The sequence below is a fragment of the Delphinapterus leucas genome, chromosome 10 (assembly GCF_059928025.1).
Source record: "Delphinapterus leucas isolate spDelLeu-1000000601 "Yukka" chromosome 10, BTC_Dleu_Yukka2, whole genome shotgun sequence".
In the NCBI taxonomy this organism is placed as follows: Eukaryota; Metazoa; Chordata; class Mammalia; order Artiodactyla; family Monodontidae; genus Delphinapterus; species Delphinapterus leucas.
This window is the reverse complement of record NC_143138.1, coordinates 61994075-62018125: the sequence shown is the minus strand read 5'-3', so window position 1 is coordinate 62018125 and position 24051 is coordinate 61994075. Positions and strand designations below refer to the sequence as shown.

At 46.8% G+C, this 24051-nt stretch overlaps 1 protein-coding gene across 1 annotated transcript in view; it reads right to left on the bottom strand.

Annotated features, from left to right (window-relative positions):
- The window catches only part of SCN10A (sodium voltage-gated channel alpha subunit 10), an 81427-nt gene that overhangs the window by 37547 nt on the left and 19829 nt on the right, over positions 1-24051 (bottom strand). Inside the window, exons 4-13 of the mRNA XM_022563630.2 lie at positions 21628-21756; positions 20949-21040; positions 18556-18777; positions 18090-18153; positions 11499-11640; positions 11157-11354; positions 10287-10457; positions 6422-6715; positions 4046-4154; positions 1717-1955 (exon numbers count right to left, since the gene is read on the bottom strand). Of these exons, the coding sequence (XP_022419338.1) occupies positions 1717-1955; positions 4046-4154; positions 6422-6715; positions 10287-10457; positions 11157-11354; positions 11499-11640; positions 18090-18153; positions 18556-18777; positions 20949-21040; positions 21628-21756 (1660 nt within the window). The remainder of the gene's footprint in view (positions 1-1716; positions 1956-4045; positions 4155-6421; positions 6716-10286; positions 10458-11156; positions 11355-11498; positions 11641-18089; positions 18154-18555; positions 18778-20948; positions 21041-21627; positions 21757-24051) is intronic.

Here is a 24051-nt window from a genome sequence, read left to right as displayed (position 1 = left end):
GGGGCGATGAGGTCCTGTGCCCTAGAGAGGCCTGGGTCACCTCTGGCTCCACCTTCCCCACCTGTGCTACCTTGGGCAGGATACTGAACCTCTCTGAGTCTTAAGGCTCTCTTTTGTGCTGCGAGGGTGGTGATAACCTCATAGCGCGTTGTGACGCTGAGAAAACACTTATAAAGCACCTGACTCATCATAAGCACCACACAGTGCCTGCCTTTCTTTCTTTTTTAAAAAATGGCACTGGGCTCTGTCACAGTGGTAAAGGCCTTTGGTCTTTCTTGCCTCAACTTCTCCAACTGTAAAACAAGGTGCGGGCTCAGAGGTCTCTTCCATCTGACCCTTTGGGGTCTATGATGACTTCTTGGCAATAAGCTCTCCCTTCTCTTTCCATTTCCCCTTTTCATATCAACTTTACATAGCATGTGTCTTCTTAGCCTAGGTGCTGCTGAAACGTAAGGCATGCTGGCTCCACAGTATCCCAGAACCTACTGGCATCATTTTCACATCCCTGGATTCTGGGAAAGGGGGAGATTTCTGGAGAAGAGCAGTCACATTTCCTCTGGGACCCCTCCTTCCACCTAAGTCTGCAGCCTACAAGGAGTTAGAGAGCTGTATGGTCCTGGTGGAACTAGTAAGCCACCTGCAGTGGAGTGGACAGTGGTGTGGACATGGAGGCAGGACCCTGACCTTCACAGCTTCTGCTTTTCTTGTGTGCATGTGCGCGCGCGCGCACACACACACACACACACTAGCACGTCCTGTGATGGGGTTTAGCACCCAGGAGTTGAGAGGTGTGAGCTTCAGAGCCAGTTGGCCTGGGTTCAAATCTTGATGCTGTCACTTACTCACCTCTAGCACCCTGGGCAAATTAGTTAACCTCCTGTGCCTCCGTTTTTCCATCCGTGAAGGGGCATAATAATAGTACCTACCATATTGGGGTTTTGTGACAATAACATGAGATAACCCATGAGAAGCATCTGAGGCCACGTCTGGTCTTGAGTAGGTGATCAAATAAAGTTGGCTATCATTACTGTTCCTGTGGGGTACAGGCTGAGGACAGTTCTCCTCTGAGTCTGACACTTTACTCAGCAGGTAGGGAAATCCAGTATGGACTTTGTGTTGTTCAAAGAAAATTATACTACAAAGTTATGGAGGAAAATTTAAAGGAAAGTCCTGTCTGAACCAGATTTTTTAAAAAGTTCTGACTCCCTGACACTTTTGTGACAACAGCAAGCATGATCTCAGGTTCCCTCTCTCTCATTATCTTCCCCTCCCTCCCCCACTCTTCTGCACTTAAATGACAGCATTGAAAAACCACAGACACTGTGTTTTGCAGTCACAAAAGCAATAAAATTGGAAGGAAATTTGCAAGTCCATAGGTTGTCTTTAGATGGGAAAGTGGCATTTATCATCATTTCGAGGTAGTGGCAGCTGCAATGCTGAGAATTCAGGTGGCTGTCCTAAGTTCTGCAAAGGGGAGGCTAGCTGCCCCTAGGTCAGGGCTCTCTCTGTCCACTTCTCTGTGCTCGTTCATCCCAAAACAATTCCCAGCAGCTCAGCCTGGTCCTCCAGACTTGACTTCCTGCACTAAGTGTCTACACATCTCCCACACTGCTCTCAGCCAGCAAGATCAACACTCCAGTGAATGAAGGCATGCTGCTACCCCACCCAGAGCCCCACAGATCTGACAGCACAGGCAGTGGCTGCCAGGGCACTCACAATGTTGCCAATCTGAAGCATGGCTTCGAAAGTGGGACTCATGCCGTAGTGCTCCATGGCCATGAAGATGGTGTTCACCACAATGCACAGGGTGATTGTGAGCTCTGCAAAGGGGTCTGTCACAATCGCGAAGAGAAGGGTCTTAAGCTTCACCCACGTGGGGCAGCAATCCCAGATCAGATACTTCCGAGCCAAGCTGGTCAAGCAGGGTGGGCACCTCTGTTTAGACTCCTCGAGTTCTGCATCACAGGTGTGGTCAATGACAGCTGTCAGCCGGGCATGGACTCAGACCCCAACCCCATGGCCAGCTTCTAGACCTTGTCATTACTTATAACTCCCATTATAACACCTTATAACACCTCCCATCTCCACTTCAGCACTCACCCTTTTCCTCCTTTTTCAGCCCCTGTAGTCTAGCAAGTGCAACCCAACCTCTGTCCCCGTTCAGTCCTCCAAGCCATGGACCGTACACTTTTTAACCATCCATCGCATAGGTCATGCATGTCTTTGCTTCTCAACTTACCCAGCTTACATTTCATGTCCACCCCCTTTATACTCCCTTGCAGACACCTCAGTTCCCTTGCCCTCTCGCCCCTCCATTGTACTTGCCTGGCAAAACCCCAACTCTGAATAAACCCAACATGGAGATGACTCTGTACCTGTGCCCAACCAACTGAACCTGGTTGGGAAAAATACACAACCACGCTGACTGGTCCCAGCTTGTCACTGCCCTGTGTTTCTCCATTTCATCCCTTCAATCTTCCAGACCAGCATTTCTCTCTACCTTCCCTCCTCCACCTCTCTAATCCTCGCTCTGCTGATGAGTAATTATTAAACAGTTATCCACGAGCAAAAATAACAACAACACTGCTGTTGCTAGCATAGGTACACATTTCTCAAAACACAAACTCAGTTACGCAAGGAATGTAGCTTACGGGGTTTTCTCTCCCGTAACTGAATTCAATTTATACTTCAAGTCTCCAACCAGGGGACTTTGTTTTGGTTAATTCAACGTCTGCTACTACTTCGTTATCTGAAGTTGTGTCTGAGTTCTGGGGAGCTGAAGGTTGGTGGAGGGTTGAGCTGGTCCTAAGTCATTGCCAAGTGTATTTCACTTGAGTCATCAATGTTCCCATTTGGTTGTCGCTGGTGGGAGAGCCATGGAGATGGCTGTTTCCTCTTTGCCTCTCACTCATCTCCTTCTGCAGCCTTCAATGGGAACAAGGTGATCATCCAGATACTCTCCTGTCATGCTGGGGCCACAGGGCACCCTTTGAGGCTGCCTCAGTTCTTCTCTACCCAGGCATGTTACTGGCCCATGCTACCCTACAGTTTCTGTGTCATACTAGGCATGAGGGTCTCTGTCTAAGACTTGCCGCCTCCGGCTTCACCTAGAAAGTAAGGTACAGGTTGGCTCTGTTTTCAAATCACTCAAACATTTTTTGTTGTTGTTGTCTGTTGTCCACCATGCCCTCCCCTACAGTTAGAATTCAGCCCAGGGCTGGGAGGAGAGTACACAGGGCCCCTTCTCAGGGACACACCAACATCCAAACTCCTTTCTCCAATCTCCAGCTCAGGACATTTTAAATTTGTCCAGAGGAGACAAATAACTAGATATGACTAAGGCCATGTTTTCCATGCCCTGAGGCAAAAGAAAGGCTGGATAAGAAGACAGGTCTTATACTCAGGGTGAGAAGGATATAGCCATGCTCTTTGGTACTTGAGTGCCAGGTGGCCATTCTCTTCCTCCACCCTGTGGCTTGGTGTAAGCAGTTAAAATTTAGATCCATCCCTGGGGAGGCTGAGTGGATTCCCACCTGATTGATGGAACCCCAAATTGACAAGGATTTAGTTAAACTGAAGGATTAATTTACTTAAACTGCCTTCTAATGTTCAGCACGAGCTTGAGACAGAAATTAAGTTATAACCACAAAAGTCACTGCCATGAAACACATGGGAACAATTTTTCCATGTTTGAAAATTAAAGACTGTTAAATTTCTTGCATACCTGAGTGGTAGCTTGAAATTCTCTGTGCCTGCTGGATCACTTTTTAAAATCCAGTTTTGTGAATACATATGAAGCCAGTGATAACTGGAACAAGAAATGAACTAGAGCATTTCATTCACTGGATTCTATTGTTTTGAAAATTTATCCACATTTTAAAAACCACACTGATAAAGGGTAATGGGGACAAGGGCATGAAAATGAGGAGTATCTCAGGACACAGAGATGGGTGCTCTTCGACACAGGTTTGGGGCATCCCATCTTCTGCTCATATGGGGACTCCTCATGGCACAGTGAGTGGAAGTTCCAATGAGCAATACTTACCCTCGAGGACAGAGGTCATGATACTGACAACACTCATTGCCCTTTGGGTTCGGAGAGGTTCATTCAAGTATTCTGCTGTCAAGTAAGTCTTCTGTCCTGCATCAGATGCCTGCTGGGACACAAACAGAGTCAAGACATTCCCCTAAAGTCTTCAGTGGCAAAAACAGATCACTCAGCCTCTTATTGGCCTCTCTTGGGTGGTTGCGAGCTGCCCAGTGAAGCTACGGTCCTCTGCAGTCATGCTTGGAGTAAAGGGGCTGCTCCATGAACTTGGGGTAAGAGCTCAGATGTGAGGAACAGCGTGACACAGAGCTGGGGTGCAACCAGAGGCTGAGTTCGTAGCTAACAGATGACCTGGCCTCACCTGAGGCTTTGCAGAGTCCTTCCCTAAGACAGGTTCCTGGGCACCACGGTGGGGAGGGGGCTGCCTCAAGGGTCTCTGAGGTTTCTACCAAAGGGTAGTGGGAGTTGCAGGTGCATCAGGCCAGGCAGTCATTATTGGACTTCTGCCGGGCTGCGCATATGACATTTACAGAGAATTCCTACTCCATGATAGGCTTCCTTGACCTCCCTCCTAAGAGGCCCATTTCTCTTCCCAACATATGACCCAGTTCCTATTCCACATGGTCTCTCTCTTTCTGAGGGAATATTTGTTGTGTCTTGATTGTTCAATTCTTAGTTTCTGACACAATCCTTTTGACTCCTCTCTCTCTGGGCCTTTATTGGAAGTTCTGTCTGGATTCTGTGCCAGGGCCCTAACTCTAGTCACACACTTACCCTGGATGTGAGGAGTCCCAGGCCCATTGTAGCTGACTCAGCACTGCACTAACCATTCAGAATCCAAATTCAACAAGCATTTATTGAGCATTTGCTGTAGGTGAAGCTCATAGGTATATAGTACATATAAAGAAAGTTTAGAAATTTCTCAACCTTGAGGACTCAACAAAAGGTTCTAGCATCTACTGCTGTTATTGGTCAGATGTGTATATAAATGAAGGCACTTTGTGGTTCCATTTAACCCTTCAGCCATTTAGAAATCTTTTTATAAGGTCTTTATAAGGGGAGACATGGAGGCTTGAAGAATTTAAGGGACTTGCTAAAGGTGACTCACTTGGCAAATGGCACAGCTGTGACTGATGTTCAGGTCCATGTGACATGGAAGGGATTAAAGAGTTAATCTTGCACTAGCCAGATAATTTCACTAAAATGAATCAACGCTGGAATATCCAGGAAAGTGGTAATCCACAGAGTAATAACACAGTTTCCTGAATGAGGCATTTTCTAGAGAGTTAAAGTACCTCCAAGAGGACCCTGAAGGCTGGCTTTGACTTGAGGACTTTGGGTTGGTGATTCTCTTGGTAGGTCTTGGAGACCTACTCTCTACCATCTCTGCCCTGCTCTGTACCCATGGAGGGTGACCTGAGCAAACTGCATCACCCTCACCCTCTGGTTCTGGTCAGGTTTGGCCAGTGGGAGGCACAGACAGGAGATCCGAGGCTGGGAGGAGAGAGGAGCTGGCTATCTGCCAGCTGGCTTCTTCCCTGCTGGGCTGTGGCTGGGCCACCTTCCATCAGGCTGCCTCTCACATAAAGGGGCAGGTCTTGCTGGGCTCTGGTCCTTCCCCTCACCCCTTCAGCCTAGGCTTATTACAGCTTCCCACTGTGGCTAGTTCCTCGGCGACTCACTGCCCCTTCTTAGTTCCTGAGCCCAGCACACTGCATACTGAAAAAAAGAAAATACACTAGAAGCGTCATTACTGAAGATGGAGGGAGAGCTTAAATTAAATCACAGCTCCAATCCAATGAGGAGTCCCTGATTTGCCATTACACTCTGTGATTATTCTATTAAGAGTGCTGGCCAGTTAGTCACTGTTGCCTAATTTGTGCATTTTGGCAAGTTATTGCTTCTCCAACTAAAGTCAGGGATACTTTGCTTCTGCTAAGATCTGTCCGGGGCCCCTCCCAGGATTTCTCTGAGTCTTAATTGTCAAGCCCAAGGTAGTTTTCACAGAGTCACAGGCAAGAAGAGAAGAACCTTTCATTTTTTTTCACACTCGTCCAGGAAGCAAACAGGCCTATTTCTAAAGCAATGATAGTGAGTAGGGACAGAGAGACTCTGGGGGAAAAAATGATGTCAGTTGGAAAATAGTCTGTATCACCGTCCTGCAGAGTAAACCAGAAAACCTGTTTGATCTCAGTTAAACCCAATCTCTCCCTCTGGGTCTCACCTGCCTTGTCTGTAAAATGGGGGTAGATGGGAGGCGCTGGGCAGAGTGATGTCTAAAGGATCCTTCCACGGGTGACACTCAGGGCTTCTTGGCCTGAGGCCTCTAGCCGGAGAGCAGCCCCAAAGAGTCTGGAGCGTTCACAAACTTACCGAGACTTCGATGGCTCCAGGGGCAAGCTCACCAGTGGGCAATGTTGGGGGTCCATCTTCTCCACGCCCTAAGCCAGGGCTGGGAGTTTGAGGCAGTGGATTCCTAGGGAGGGGGCCTTGCTGGCTTGCATCCCTACCCAGCAGCAGAGAGCCCCGATGGCTTTGACAGTCTCCAGGAAAGACTCCATCATCTGTGACCCCATCAGGGAATGAGATGTCTCGGCCAGGGGCCTGGAAATGGAACACACTGCCATGGCTAGCCTGGTGTCTCCCCGAGGTGAGGCCTAGGAAAGACTGGGCATTGCCCCAAAAGAGCAAGAAAGAAGGCAGGCTGGAAGAGCATCCTGCAGGCAAATCTGGAACCCAACACTTCCCCCCCACCCCCACTCCCACCTCCCTGCCCTCAGCCTCGTGACCTTCCCATAGAAAATTAAAGACACAGACCTATGGGGTATTCTAGGTATACATGGGGAGAAAAGAGAGGAAAAGAATATTCTTGACACAGCCTGGGAAAGGGCCAAGATCAAAAAGAGATTGCAAGGTGTTCAAGATCAGCAAATAGGTCATCATGGCCAAGGATGTGTCAGAGGACAACCTTGTCACCCAGATGGGTCAGTTGTTTGCCAGCCTTTGGCCATGGTGCTGGACAAAGGTATCTTAAGTTCCCTGCTTCAATGCAAAGTTGTGACTTCAGTAGACAGTTATGTACACCAGTACAGGAACAAGCTTAGTAAAGGGTTGTTGAACAAATGAGTGCTCTTATTTTCTGAAAATTAGGCTCGACAATTCATTAGATCCAGCCTATATGGGTGTGAGAGTTTGTTTTGCAAAGGAGAAGATAAGAGCTTTGTAATATAATGAGCTTCTAGGATCCCTCGAGGCAGACATTGAACAGTCAACAATGGGGAGATTGAAGGGAGAGTTGCAGCCTAATTTCCTGGAAGAATAGTGCCATTCCTCCAAATCAATAAACATTTCCCATCAATATCTTCCTCCGAGGGAACTGTGTGGCGTACAGTTGCCAGAGGAAAGGAGCTAATTCAGAGGCCCAGAGCCCCTGGAGAGTTAGTGTGCTGGGTTGGCTAGTTCCCACGACCACGATCTTGACCAGACAAGTTATCAATTCTGTCCTCAGCTCATAGAAAGTGCTTCTAAAATCTAAATACTGACTTCCTATCAAACTCTGATCATATTGCTGAATTTTTCCCCCTTCCTTAACTCCTTTTATTTACTAAATTACTAAAGTTGGGACACTTTGTCAATTAAAGCTCTCCTGACCTATCCCCCTCTCCCACAGAAGTGAAATTTGCTTTCTTGATCATTTGGAGCCCAGTCCTGTTCAACAACCATCACTGTAATTCAGTATTAAAGTCCCCCACAGCACTAGGGACTTCCCTGGTGGCACAGTGGTTAAGAATCCGCCTACCAATGCAGGGGACATGGGTTCCATCCCTGGGCCAGGAAGATCCCAGATGCCACGGGACAGCTAAGCCCGTGCGCCACAACTACTGAAGCCCGCGCACCTAGAGCCCGTGCTCCGCAACAAGAGAAGCCCACACACCGCAACGAAGAGTAGCCCCCGCTTACCGCAACTAGAGAAAGCCCATGCGCAGCAACGAAGACCCAACACAGCCAAAAATTAATTAATTAATTAATTTAAAAAACAAAAAACACAGCGCTTTTTGCCTAGAATATATGTCCAAGGACATTGAACTCATAAAAATCCACGAATCCTTCCTAGTTTTGAAGCAAAGGAACAGAATTGGCATATCCTTATTAAAGATGGGACAACTGAGTTATATGCACTTGGGCACTAAGCAAACCAAGAAACTAAGAAGAAAATTTTGGTCCCGTATTTGACAAGCAGTGCCTCCTTGGCCACCAACTAATATTTCACAATTAACCTATTTGACAAATGGTAGACAATGAACTCTGAATCTAAGTATCGGACGTGCCTTTAAAATGCATCCTCCAAGCAAACCAACTGGTTTCCTGTGTGTTCCCTGAAACCCCTGCTGTGTCTCTCTGCTAAGTGCTACCCCCAACCTCTCTCTCATTACTGCTGGTCAGAAAATGGCTTTTTATTAAAACTTCCTATGGTCTGTTTACTACAATAACACACCTGGGAAAGAAGGAAGGGGATGCCTTATTGAATGGACTCCAGTTAATCAGTTAGTATAAAGGAAGTACCCAAACAATGCCTCCCTGTCTTTGCATAAACATGACCTCCTTTCTGCCTGGAAAATATTCCTCCCCAAACCCTCCCAGTCCTCAATTACTAGAGGACACCCCTACTCACTATTTACTATTCACTTAAATTATCCCCTCCTCCATGAAGCCTTTCCTGATACACCCTCGCCCTCATAAGAGTAGACGTTTCCTCTTCTATTCCCCAAACACCATCTATGTGTCCCTAATAAAGTACTCAACACACAGCTATTTTTATATCTTCCTCCTCCACCCAAATGGAAGTCCTTGGGAAATGGACTGTGTTTTAGTCAACTCTTTATAACAAGCACCTAGTGTTGTTGAATTAACAAAACATGGTTCCTGTTTTTCCTTTTGAAGGTAAACCTAGCTGGAGATACAAGCACACAGACACACACCAGACAACTATTGGACATCCAAGTGCTAATCTGTGCGAGGCTGACTGAATAGGAGAAATTAAAGCCCAATTCAGAGTGTCACTGACACGTCCACGGAAGCTGTGATTCATCCTGTTCCATGGTTGTCAGAGCCCTAGTCAAATCCCCTTTGAAACAGCTTCTGAACTGTGCCCTGTCCATATCAGGTGCTGCTCAAAAGAGGCAGAGCAGGGAAGGGAAGGGCACAGACTCTGATAAATGCTGAAGTGTCCGTGTCACTGAGGTCAGTGTGCATGGGAGTGTGCCTGTGTATGTCCATGCACACGGAAGTCTGGGGGTTGTAGAGATCCTATTCCAAAAAGTAGAACATCCTTCAGAGGAGCACAAGGAAAAGAGATCGGGAGAGAAGTGAGCGTCAGCAGCCTTGAAAAATAGCCATGTTGATCCCCTTTCCCATACTGTTATTGTGGGATCTACTCTACCACAAAGGGGTTATTATCTCTTAGGCCTGTGGAAAGGGTATATTTGGGGTACATAGGACTTTCAAGGGAGAAGGAGCTGGTGGGAGGAAACTTGGTGAGTACAGGGAATCTTGGAGCAGGAGGTAGCGGGTCATGATGGTGGGGAGAATTGCTACAGGGTCTGAAGTGAGGTACTGAAGTTATTCCCAGGCTGGATTGTTATCACAGAGACAGGTGCTGGGATCTCCTGTGCCAACAGTAGGGGAGAATTTGAGCTGCAGGGACTGAGGCATGAGGTCGGAAAGAAGCTTGTAAATGATTTCAGCACCACGAACAAGGACCACACTCCTGCTCCAGAACTGCAGATCAGAGTGTCAGAAGGAAGCTGACCCTTGATGTCCACAGGTCCACAGATACCTCAAGGTCAGCATGTTCAAGGTCACAAACAATCCAGGGTTCTTCTCCAGTGCTACTGCCTTAGAATCACCACCTACCTAACTGCCCAATCTGGAAACCTGGGAGGCATTTTGGACTTCTCCCTTCTTTTCCAACATTCCACAGTCCCAATTTTGTTTATTCCCTCGAGTCCCCATAAAAGTCTTTATAATCCACCCTTTTCCCCATCCATAATGCCCCTGTCCTAGTTTAGGCTACCATTGGTTGGGGGGCGTGGCAGGCAGGGTCTGTATTATCAAAACATCCTCCTAGTCTCTGTGCCTCCAGATATCTCTCTGCTACAAACCTCTTCCCACTTCAGCATATTGTCCATGGCAGCTGGAAAGGTGGGTCACCTTTAAGGCACAAACCTGAGCCCCTTACCATTCTGTGCTCGTTGTAAGACTCAGTCTGGGGTGACTTGTTGTCATCTGTGGAGCCCTCTGACACCCTTGGCTTCATTCTGTGCCTTCTCACACTGGCATTTTTGGAGGCCAAAGGGGATCCATTATGGGAGTGGAGAGAGGCTGTGTCAACCCCCAGGGCTGCCAGCACCTGAAAGGAGAGAACAGCAGTATCTGGATGAGCTTAGCATAAATGTGTGTCCCCCAGACACGGGGTGTCACAGAGGTGATGGCATCTAAACCAGAGGAGATCAGGATTAGGATCTGGGTGGTGGCTGGATTAAGACATGGCAGGAAGAGTCACCTCTGGATCACCTCCCTCATTCACACCCTGTAGTAAACTCTGTTGATGCCCTGTCCAGATCTCTTTTACCAGGTCAGTACCCTCATCTCAAGCTGCTTGAATGTTAGTTACTAATGGGTTACAGCTGCAGGATTTGCAGAACACTTTCTTTGACTATACATTTGGCTGGAGCAAGTATGGAGGTACAAAGGGCCAGCATTCTTGCCTCCAGGTAGGGGTAACCCTGTGGAACAAGTCATGCCCTGGAGCTCCCCATGGGATCAGGCCAAAGGTAGTATCTAGCTGAGGTCACTTCCTTGTTTAATTCTTCCCCTGTCCCATCCTGTTTCCTTCAGTCTCCTCCTAAGAGCACCCCTCAATGAATCAGTTGCACAGGCTCTTCATTCATTTTTTATGAGAAAGTCTAACCTAAGATGGTCCCTGAGATAAGATGAATCTTCCTATGGTTCCCTAAAATGACAGTCTTACTCTAAGAGGCTAGTCCAGATATCTGCCCAACAATGTACAACCTGCAACAGATTTCACAAAGATCCACCCCTCACTGACCTCCTGCTCCATCCGGAGCATCTGAAGGGCCTCCTGGAACTTCTTCTCCTTGGCTTCAATTTCATCAGTGGTTGCCTGGTTCTGCTCCTCATATGCCATGGTGACCACAGCCAAAATCAAATTGACCAGGTAGAAAGACCCCAGGAAGATAACAAGCACGAAAAAAAACATATAGATTTTCCCAGAAGCCCTCAGGGTCTGCAGATTCAAAAGAAAGAAGAGAGACTTGTACCTAGAGAACTTGGGCCCCTGACATGGTCAGGGTCCTCCAGGAAGAATGTAGCCATGCAGCCAATGCCCCAGCCTCCAACCGAGTCTGTATGGGGACATGCAGATCAATACCTGCTGGTAGAGGCGTTCCCAGGAATCCTGTGTCATGAGGCGGAACAGTGAGAGGAAAGCCCAAGCAAAGGAGTCAAAGCTGGTATAGTTAAAATCTGGGTTGTCAGATGTTTTAAGGCAGAAATAACCTTCAGGGCAGTGGCTGCAGCAAGAACAGAGAAGGTTGTCAATTGCACAGCCTCCCACTTAGTGCGGGCAAGACAGTCCAGAGTTGTAGGAAGACCTGAGGGTTTGAAGTCAAAGATTGGAGTTCAAGGCCTAGCCTACCTCTTATTAGCTGAGTGACCTTGGACATTCAGTCTCTTTAGGTCTCAGTTTCTCTTGCCCATTAAATGGGGACGATAATGTTAGGGAATTACTGACTGAAACCACCCGTCCTGGCCAGGTTAGAACCGCTTACGTGAGTTGTCTCACAACAAGAGGTCTCAATAAGGAACATGGAACCAACAAGCTGCCACCAAAACCAACCAGAAGAATTTGGGAGGGGAAAAAAGGACGGAGGAGGCGCCAACCCATAATAGTCCTGCAAACCTCCCAGACACCCTCGTGATAGTAACTGTCTTGACTGAGAGATGTGTGTGCAGCCAGGAAGGGCCCTGAGTCAGACCAAATATGGGCACAAGCAAAATGACTGGCCAGAGACAACCCAGAAAGTTAACCCAACCTCCATAAATCCTGAGACCGCAAGCCATGAGGCAGAGCAGTTCTCCTAGGTTCCCTACCCTGCTGCTGTCTGCTCAAACACTCATTTACAAAAAAGTGTTTTATTTTGTCAATATGCACGTTTCCTCAGACGATTCTTTTTTTTCTTTTTTGGCTGCGCTGGGTCTTCGTCGCGGCACACGGGCTTTTCTCTAGTGGCGAGCAGGGGCTACTCTTCGTTGAGGTGCGCAGGCTTCTCATTGCGGTGGTTTCTCTTGCTGTGGATCATGGGCTCTAGGCGTGCGGGCTTCAGTAGTTGTGGTACGTGGGCTCAGCAGTTGTGGCTCGCGGGCTCTAGAGCACAGGCTCAGTAGTTGTGGCACACGGGATTAGTTGCCCCGTAGCATCTGGGATCTTCCCAGACCAGGGGTCGAACCCGTGTCCCCTGCATTGGCAGGTGGATTCTTAACCACTGTGCCACCAGGGAAGTCCCTATGATTCATTTCTGAGTGTTAGACAAGATCTCATCTCGGGCCCTAGAAGAGGTACCCCCCCCTCCCCGCCCCACCCCACCCTGGTAACATAATACCTTCACGTCAGAGTTTCATGCAAAGGGAAATGGCCTGGAGGAGGCTAGCTGGCTGCCCAGACATGACCCCATAAGGTGGTGAGCTCTTTGCAAATTGACACCAGGGGAGGCAGAGTCAGTAAAACCTGAGCCAGTTGGCATCACCTGCAGAGTTGTCTTTCAAAGGACTCACAGTTAGCCAAGTTCACTGACCAATTACATACAACAATCAAAACACCACTTTCCGGGCTTCCCTGGTGGCGCAGTGGTTGAGAGTCCGCTTGCTGATGCAGGGGACGCGGGTTCGTGCCCCGGTCCGGGAAGATCCCACATGCCGCAGATCGGCTGGGCCCATGAGCCATGGCCAATGAGCCTGCGCGTCTGGAGCCTGTGCTCCGCAACGGGAGAGGCCACAACAGTGAGAGACCCGCGTACCGCAAAAAAAACAAAACAAACAAACAAACAAACAAAAAAACCCACCACTGTCCAATAACTGAGCACGTACTATGTGCCTCTCTCACTCCTAAGTGCTTTACAAATGTTATAATTTAATCATCTCAATAATCCTTTTTTTAAAAACAGATGTGTGGTACTGGCACAAAAACAGAAATATAGATCAATGGAGCAGGATAGAAAGCCCAGAGATAAACCCACGCACATATGTCACCTTATCTTTGATAAAGGAGGCAGGAATGTACAGTGGAGAAAGGACAGCCTCTTCAATAAGTGGTGCTGGGAGAACTGGACAGGTACATGTAAAAGTATGAGATTAGAACACTCCCTAACACCATACACAAAAATAAGCTCAAAATGGATTAAAGACCTAAATGTAAGGCCAGAAACTATCAAACTCTTAGAGGAAAACATAGGCAGAACACTCTATGACATAAACCACAGCAAGATCCTTTCTGACCCACCTCCCAGAGAAATGGAAATAAAAACAAAAATAAACAAATGGGACCTAATGAAACTTCAAAGCTTTTGCACAGCAAAGGAAACCATAAACAAGACCAAAAGACAACCCTCAGAATGGGAGAAAATATTTGCAAATGAAGCAACTGACAAAGGATTAATCTCCAAAATTTATAAGCAGCTCATGCAGCTCAATAACAAAAAAACAAACAACCCAATCCAAAAATGGGCAGAAGACCTAAATAGACATTTCTCCAAAGAAGATATACAGACTGCCAACAAACACATGAAAGAATACTCAACTTCATTAATCATTAGAGAAATGCAAATCAAAACTACAATGAGATATCATCTCACACCAGTCAGAATGGCCATCATCAAAAAATCTAGAAACAATAAATGCTGGAGAGGGTGTGGAGAAAAGGGAACCCTCTTGCACTGTTGGTGGGAATGTAAATTGATACAGCCACTGTGGAGAACAGTATGGAGGTTCCTTAAAAAACTACAAATAGAACTACCATATGAGCCAGCAATCCCACTACTGGGCATATACCCTGAGAAAACCATAATTCAAAAAGAGTCATGTACCAAAATGTTCATTGCAACTCTACTTATAATAGCCAGGACATGGAAGCCACCTAAGTGTCCATCATCAGATGAATGGATAAAGATGTGGTACATATATACAATGGAATATTACTCAGCCATAAAAAGAAACGAAATTGAGTTATTTGTAGTGAGTTGGATGGACCTAGAGTCTGTCATACAGAGTGAAGTAAGTCAGAAAGAGAAAGACAAATACCGTATGCTAACACATAAATATGGAATCTAAGGGAAAAAAATGTCATGAAGAACCTAGGGGTAAGATGGGAATAAAGACACAGACCTACTAGAGAATGGACTTGAGGATATGGGGAGGGGGAAGGGTAAGCTGGGACAAAGTGAGAGAGTGGCATGGGCATATATACACTACCAAACGTAAAATAGATAGCTAGTGGGAAGCAGCCGCATAGCACAGGGAGATCAGCTCGGTGCTTTGTGACCACCTAGAGGGGTGGAATAGGGAGGGTGGGAGGGAGGGAGATGCAAGAGGGAAGAGATACGGGAACATACGTATATGTATAAGTGTTTCACTTTGTTATAAAGCAGAAACTAACACACCATTGTAAAGCAATTATACTCCAATAAAGATGTAAAAAAAAAAAAACAGATGTGGAAGCTGGGGTTCAGAGAGAAGAAGTCAGCTGTCTAAAAGGACACAGATGCCAATGGATTTATTTAAAAGGAGAAATATAACTGTCAAGTAGTTTATGAAGACTGACCTATGAAGGAAGGCCAAATTGAAGATGACTGCCTGGTGAGCACTGGGATGGCGAGGGCTGCACTGCCCTCTCTCTCACAGTAAGAGGGTGAGTTGGTATCACGAACCATCTCTAAGCATGAGGCATGTGAGTGCTCCCCTGCACCCCAGTGAGATGGCCTGGGTGAGGAGACAGTAGCACCTTTTTTGTAGTTCTGGATTCTACTTCAGGATTCCTCCACCAACACCAACCCTGGGGGGTCTTCTTATTCCAGACATCCATACAAACACACATCCAGGAACCCACACAATTGATTAGGGCCTGACAACTTGATTATAACTAAATCCCAATTCTGTCTCCAACCTTGGTTGAAGATTTGCGAGTTTCCAGACTCTGTAGACCCTCATATAAAGACAGTCTCTTGGTTCTGCTCTCCCAAGGAGCTAGTTAACCCATTACCTGTAGGTTTGCTAGTTAACACTAAGGGCAGCCTATTTCTATGTCTGCCGTAGAACACCTCTATAGCTGCTACACATCAACAGCTAACTGCTCAGAGAATTAAATGAGACCACGGTGTAAAGGCTCTTGCAAGATGCCTTCAGCATAGCAAATATTGTATGTCAAATGCAGAAATAAATTTCTTGGTGTTTTTAATCTGAAGCTACCAGAAAGATGGAGTAGAATAATGTATGTGAAAGAATGCTGAAAATCATCAAGTATTTCCTGGTACTTGTTCTCCACTTTGAGACCCTGGACTTTCTCCCTGCAGTGTCACTGGTCAGTGTGGGCTTTTGCTCAGGGCTCTGGCTTCTCTGCAGCTCAGCACAGAACCCAGGTTCGGTGTTCACAGCATGCCTGTCAGGGCTCACTCTGCCCATCATCTAAGCTGGCCTCTACTTAACATCCCAGCCCTATCCACTCCTTCCCCACCTGGCCAGGACCTATGCAGCAGGATAGCTGGTCTCTCTCAGAGTTGGAGAGGGGCCCCATGGATGGACCCCACAGCTTTACCACAGTCAGTGCGTGGGCTACTGTGGAACCATCCTCATGAGAAATGCCATAATCCAGACAGGAGGAGGACACTGACGGGTCCTCGGTTTCAATTTAAGTCAAATGCAAATAAAAACTGACATCAGAACAACCCTCTTCCTGAACTCAAGAACCAAATGCCAAGTGCATTTGTGAAGAAAGAGGCCAAGGGGCCTGTGTTGCTCAAATTCTCCTGTTAGTCCCACCCCTCAGCTCTAGCTGAGATTGTTTTCCTGGGGAGCTGATGAAGGCAGAACTCCATAAATTTCCCACCCACCTCCACTTGTGCAATATAGGGCTGTTAGCCACTCAGGGAGGGGGTTGTGTGGGCTCGGGGTTCCAGACCCCCTCGCCATGGAGATGGGAGGGATGAGTCTTTCTGATCTGTTGCCTGATCTCTTTCTGCTCACACCTGTTCCCGTGGTCAAAGCAGCAGGCAGACATGAGGGGCCCTCTACCCCTTTGCTTTGTCTCAAATTCTGTTCTGCTATCTAAAGGCTCCATCCGGGCTTCCCTGGTGGCACAGTGGTTAAGAATCTGCCTGCCAATGCAGGGGACACGGGTTTGAGCCCTGGTCTGGGAAGATCCCACATGCCGTGGAGCAACTAAGCCCGTGAGCCACAATTACTGAGCCTGCGCGTCTAGAGCCTGTGCTCCATAACAAGAGAAGCCACGACAATGAGAAGCCCGCGCACCACGATGAAGAGTAGCCCCCGCTCGCCGCAGCTAGAGAAAGCCTGCACACAGAAACGAAGACCCAACACAGCCAAAAATAAATTAATTAATTAAAAAAAAATTAAAAAGTAAAGGCTCCATCCAAACCATCTCTTGTCCATCAAGCCTGAAGACATCCTGTTTACCCTTCAATCTCACCTCAGTCACCACCTCTAGGAAACCTTCGCTGACATCCTCCCTGCCTCACACCATCACCTCGCTGTGTTTCCCCAGCCCAGGGAGCCTCTAGGACAGCACTTGTACTTCACAGCATAGCATCTTTATGTATATGCATCAGAGCTCACAAACTGGCAGATTGCTAGCTGAATTTGCATTGCTAAAATATTTTGTTTGGCCCACAATATGTAGACATTTTCTGAAATTGGTAGCCAATGTTTATAGTTAAGGGAGTTTACATAAAAATTGAAATTTCCTGTCTCTCTTTTAAAAACTTGGACGTTCTGGAAACAGTGGACCCACATTTCCACATGACAACCAAAAGCTGAACTGAGAAGTGGCTACCCCTTTAGATGGAGCATGAACTCTCATGATCATGGTTCCCACCCAGCCTACTCCTCACATTTGTTGTTATGTGTCTGGTCTCTGCAAGAATTTGAAACTGCAAAGTCTGATGCATGTGTTTCTTCCTCTGCTATGTGAGGATAATGAAACCCATGTGATAGAGTCGTAATTAAATGTAGAGCATTTGACATAAAACATATTTAATAAATATTTGTTCCTTCCTGGGGCAGATTGTTTGTAAAAATGACCACAATTATTCCCATCCCTGTCTCCACACCCCTTTTAATATGATGTCGCAGGTTCTCCCAGCAACAGGTGGAGTCTATTCCCCCATTCCTTGGATTTGGACTGGCCTGTGCCTTGCTTTAGTCAATAGGATGCAATAGAAGTGACATTATGCCAGTTTAAGCCTAGGCCTCAAGAGACCTGGAACACTTCCACTCTTTCTCTTGGAATCCTGCCTCCACCAGAAGAATAAGCCTGGGCTAGTCTGATGTGGGGGGGTGAGAGACCACATGGAGCAGAGACAAAACACCCCAGCTGAGGCCATCCTAGATCAGCTAGACCCCTGCTAATCCATCTACTGTCTGCAGATGCATGAATGAGCCCAGTCAATATCAGAAGAACAGTAGACTGATCTCAGCTCAATGTGCAGATCTGCAGAATCCTGAGCTAAGTAAATGGCTGGTGTTTTAGGCCACAAAATCTTGGGGTTGTTTGTTACACAGCAAGAGCTAACTCATACACTCCCTCCTCATGAGCCTGGGATGGCAGAGGCCATGACTTATTAATTTCTACATCTTTCTCAGGACTTGCAACCCAGGCTTCACCCAGAAAAAGCTGATGACAAGAAGGAGAAAGGGCTGCTGGGCATTGGTGCTATGTCATGGCTTGGGTACTCACCCTGAATCAGATCCATTGCCACACAGTAAGGGATCAGAAGTGCCTGGTTTGTTGGTGTAGAAATCTGCAAAATAAAGCAAGAATTGAAAGCCTCACATGGTTCTCAACCCTCAACTCAAGCCTTGAGTGGTGAAATCAACACCTGCTGAGTCTTCTGCCAGAGTGAGGAGAGAGCCCTTGGCCATGTGCCCTCACTGGATATGCTGGGACGCCTGGAAGGGGAAATGTCTCATCTGGGAAGAGAAAAGCTGAGCAGTGGCTTCAGCTTTGAGCTTCCTTCAGCAGAGGCAGAATGACCTACCTCTGGATTTATAGCTCATTTCCTTGTAAAAGGAAATTTGGCAACAGAGAATGGGGGGGTCCAAAAGTAAAACACAACTCATGAGAAGAATTTCAGCAGAAAAGAGGAATCAAAATATATGTCTATACAGGTATGCAGGGGCTTCACACCCCCTGCCAACCAGACCTGGGTCCCTATGACAGAAATTCCACTCCCGTTTTTCATGAGAAGAGTAATTGGCCGTCTCGTTGACAACTGTGCAATTCTTGACACATTTGTTCTTGAGGTTGCCCTTGAAGAGCTGCAGGCCCACCAGGGCAAAGACACTCAGGCAGAAGATGGTGAGGATGGTCACGTCAGCCAGCTTCCTCACCGAGTGGATCAGGGCTCCCACGATGACCTTCAGCCCTGTGGGAAGATGACACTGATACTCTCACGTGGATGAGGTGCCACACGCAGAACACACATGTGTGCCTGGCACACTTGCATCTTAGCCATCCTACCCTCTCACTACACACAGGTATGAGGTATTTTACAAACTCTAGGGCAGTTCCAACCCCAGTTTCTCATCTGAACCTTGCAATAAGCCTGAGAGGCAGACAGAGATTATTGTCCCATTGTAAAGATGAAGCAACTGATATCCAGGCAATGCATTTCATTTTAAAGCTAATAAATTCTGGAGAGTAGCAATTCAATTTAAAAAGTAATTGATGAGTACCTGCTATGTTCCAGGCACTACACTAGGCGTGAGGCTACTAACTTCATTCCAGTCATTTGGTATCTGTTTTTCTGTCCTTATCTCAGTCCTGGGAGGCAGCTCAAGGCTGGGGACACACGTACCTCAGTGTGTGTGAGTGTGTGTGTGTGAGTGAGTGAAAGAGAAAGAGAAAGGGAGGAGGAGGAGGAGGAAGAAAGGAGGGAGAGAGGGGGAGAGAGAGACATGCAAGGGAGATAGAATGAGACAGAGATGCAAAGACACAGATGTACATAACAGTGTGAAGCCATGAGGGACACTGAGAGTCACTGAGGAAGAAACAGAGAATCTGAGAAGTAGCACAGCTGGCAGCAAAGATGGGGCCCCTGCTTGTTTAAGGAAAGACGATTTGTTGCTCTGGCAAAGGAAAACACCTTCTTCGGGAAAGCAGCTTCCCAGGTAGCAGAAAGAGCTCTAACCAGGGAAGCAGACTGTGATCTAGCCTTGCATTCTCATTTTGGTCAACAAATAACCCATTGAGCACACCCCCTGCCCCATGTGGTCCCCTCTGGGAGCCGAGCAATGGTTAAGGCACTGGCCTGTGGTGGGGCTGTCTGATGAGTGAGGGGAAACTCCATAGCATTATTGAGCAGGTGGGCACACAGAGGAACAGCCCCTCACAGAAGCCTGGGAGTCGGGGTAAAATGGGGTGGAGGGTGGGGAAGATGGGAAGGACCAGGGAGTCTCCTTGAGGAGGTCAGAGCATGGCAGAGCCCTGAGGATGCATATGAGTTGAGTGAAGAGAGGAGGAGGGATTTCCTGACAGAGGAGCAGCATGGCCCAGGGCTGGGCAATGAGCAAAAGCTTTGAGTGTCTGTGGAACCACAGGCAGATTCTGGAATGTGGTATGAGATGGGTACAGGAGAGAGATGAGGCAGGGAGAGGAGGAGGGTCAGGATAGGCCAGGTCTTGTAGACAAGACTCAGGGTCTTCCTGGCTGGGAGTAGGTGAGAGAGGTACCAAGCAGCAGAACTGACTACTTATTGCTCTGATTTTCTTCATGAAGAAGCTTGTCCAGTGGAAGTTGGCAAAGACTTTTCAGTCGTTCCCTGCAGAAACAGTCACAGAGCCGCGGAAAGGGACTTCTACTCTAGCGTGAGTATTTCTATTTCCCAGATGAGGGCATGGGTTCTCAGGGGTGAGGGAGGGGAGATAACCCATCAGGCCACAAGGGAGAAGCATTGAGTCCCATCTCAGGGCTGTTACCTGTTCTCTGGCCTCACTATCCCCTCCATCAACCCAGTGGAAGATGAGGAGTATCACTGGGCTACTTATTGGAGGCCTGGTAAGATAAGCCCTGGTACACTATTTTTGTTTCTGAATTGCCTGTAATCAAGAATTGTCTCATTATTTTCTCTTCTGTGGGTCCAAAGACAAGGCTGAGGCCCAAATTTTCAGATCCATGGAAATGGGGAAGATACTCACCAGAGCCTAGGACTGCGTTTTTCCTTCTTCACTGTTTCCAAGTTTACATTTTGGTTTAAAGTATAAATGAGAATCTGACTGGAGGCTTGCCTGAACCCCACAATGAGAACATAAAACGAAGACTTGACCTTCTTGTTCTTTACGGACACCATGGGGTACTGTGGACAGAGTGCTGGCTGAGAATCAGGACATGAGGTTTCCAGGTCACAAATGCCTCTAGTGATGAGGATTTGGGATTGTGTTTTCTACTCTCTGGGCCTCAGTTTCTTTGTCTCTTAAATGGGGACAGTAGTCCATGTCCCAGAAATTTATAGGGCTCTTGTGAAAATCAAAGTGGGACATTAGGCTGTGGAAACCAACATAAGCTCTATGAGTAAATGTACTGGTTAAAGCGGCTCACCTGGGATCACAGACACTGTTTTTAAAGCTCTAAGGACTCTGAACGTCCGCAGGCCTGAGATCCCTCGGAGATCTATGGCTTCACCAACATACCTGTAGGACCAGAAGTCAGTCAGCATCTCTGCAAGAAGAGGTACTTGGGAATTCAGGCAGCATAAATAAGGACAATTTTGGGTAACACCAGCCTAGGAAGGACCCAGAACAGACACTGAGAACCTACTAGCACTTCCACTTATAGACTGACATGAACACTGATTTAATTAAGGCAATATTTTCCAGAATGGCCCCTTTGAGAAGATGTATTGTGATCTAGAAGGCTCCGTGTGCTATGTGTGGATGGATATTCAAGCATGTGGGTGTGGCCAACCCATCTTCTCAGGCACTGGTTCTCAGGTAAAGACCTTCATATCTGGTAGGTACAAGACTGAGCCTTGTCTGATCCACTTTGACAGGCCAGTTATCAGCTCAGATCTGAGGTCTCCAACTTCTCCCTGAGTGTATGGGACTAACCCTAGAAAATGACTCCCAAAGCAACAGTTTTTGGCAAAGAAACCCTAGGCTACACAGTCCCGAAAGAGGAAGCTGGACAGAGATAAGGAAACATCCCCAGAGTGGCAGCCTGGACACACCTACAAGCCCTACACAGATGCACATACAAGTCAGTGTGGAGAAATACTCACGCCAGGGTGATGACACTAAAATCCAGCCAGTTCCAAGGATCTCGCAGGTAAGTGAACTCATTTAGACAAAATCCTCTTGCCAGTATCTTTATCAAGGCTTCAAAGGTATAAATGACAGTGAAGACATACCTGGGAGGGAAGGTGGAAAGGGAGTATTAACTGTGCCTTGGAGAGAGCTCAGAGGGACAGTGGCTGTGATTGTTCCAAAGGAGAATGTGCAAAGATCATCACCAAGGTGGGGAAGGGGAAGAAGGGAAGGTAGGGAGATGAGGCGCAGACGGAGGAACTCAGAGGAGTCACACATACAGGTGAGGTGGGATGATCGGCAGCCTCTGTTGCTCTGAAGGTAAGAGGGCGATGGCAGCTGAGAACCTCTGGCACCATGAGGTTCAGAACAAAGTTCCTCCTGTTCCATGAGGCTCCCCGAGGATTTCTGCCCTGAGGGAAGCTGGCAACTCCTCTCTCAACTTGTTGATGGCTGAAAATATGGAAGAGGGAGGAGGCCCAACTACATCCCTCCTCTCCAAACTTCTCTACTTCTGACTCTTTTCTTCTCATACCGTGCCTGGTCTGCCAGCATTTCTGGCCTCAGGGATCCCAGTCTGTTTACTGTCTAAGGCAGTAAACAACTAGGTGTCATGGAAGAAAAAAGCATCTGAGTTCACATACATTTTCTCAGGAGGATGGATCCTGTTAGAGGAAGCCATCTCAAAACAGCCACTCTGCTGGGCACTTTGTGGGTTTGGATTTGAAGAGATGGATCTGAAGCTTAGGTTGAGAGTAGGGTAGTGTTTCTCAAGTGTTCAGAATCCCTCCATCACCAACAGCAGCGGTTCTCAGACTCTAGCACGCATCTGACCCCCTGGAGAGCTTGTTCAAGCATCTGATTTCTGGCCTGCACGTCCAGAGTTTCTGACTCGGTAAGTCTGGGGTAGGGCCCAAGAATTTGCATTTCTCACAAGTTCCCAGCAGAGCCTAATGCTGATGGCCTGAGGAACTACACTTTTAGAACCACTGACCAAAGGGATTCAGATGCATGCATAAATCACACCTAATTTTGGATACATTACATTTTTAAAATTATAAAATTCTAAATGTAAACCCTGGTATGAAAAATGAAAAGACTTTTGATTAAATATGGCAGATTGAAGACATGTATTTACCTCCAACCTTTTGGAAATCCTTCTTAAATGATAGTAAAAAGAATTTTTTAAAAAGCATAAATTCACTAGGGCAATGATAATGGAGAACATAACAGCACTCTGGAAACTAGAGTGAAGACAGATGAGTGGTAACTGACAGAGCAGACCCTAGAAAGCTGAAACCTTAGCTGGAAGCAGGGAGTTCCCAGAAGCAAGCCAACCCACATGGCAGAGCTCCTTAGGACTTAGGGATGCTAAATACCTCTGAAAGTGGGGCCTGGGGAGACAGTGGCAAGAGGGGCTGAAAGGGCAGTTTGAAAATCTTTACAAGAAGCAGTTGGGCTTTCTAAATCCCCCTCCACACCAACCATTCAGGGAGGAACTGCCTCCTCTGATCTGGAAATAGACTGGATTGAACAAGAGGGAGAGAGTTGCATCCTGAAACAGGGGTATAAAGGAAAAATTTACATATGTACTAAAAGGCAGACAACCTTCCCACCCACCCACTTCTTCCCCTCAGTAAGTTCCTAGAAGCCTGTCAGTCAGGTTAACAGCTCAAGAAGTTGCTGCACTTTTAATATGGACAGCCAGCCAACGATCATCAGGAATCTGAAGGCTACTTCTAACACCAAAGACTAAAAGAACTAAACAGGAAAGAAAGAAAAAGAAAAAAAGACAATGCAGATAGAAGAAGAGTCAGGAAAAAACCCTTATCATTAATATTTTTAGAGAGTTAGGAGATGAGAAGATACTGGATACATATAGAAGGCTATAACAAGAATATTCAAAGAACAAAAGAGAACTTGTGAAAACAAAAATATGATAGCAAAAGTAAAACATTAATAGAAGGGCTAGAAATAAAGTTGAGGAAATCTCACAGAAAGTGGAACAAAAAGAAATAAATAAGAGGTGATTAAAAATATGAAAATTAGAGAATTAGACTAATAGGTACAATGTCTGATTAACAGGAGATCTAGGGATTTCCCTGGTGGCCCAGTGGTTAAGACTCCACTCTCTCAATGCAGGGGGCGCAGGTTCGATCCCTGGTCAGGGGACTAAGATACCACATGCCATGCAGTGGCAAAAAAAAAATAGGAGATCTAGAAAGAAACAGAGAGGGAAATAGACAGGAGAAAATTACCAAAGAAATAATATAAGAAAATTTCCCTAAACTGAAGGATCAAAATATTCAGCTAAAATACCCATGAGTGTTCAGGAAAATGAATGAAAAAGGTTCATATCCAGTCACAACAACACAAAATTTGAGAACACTGTGCACAAA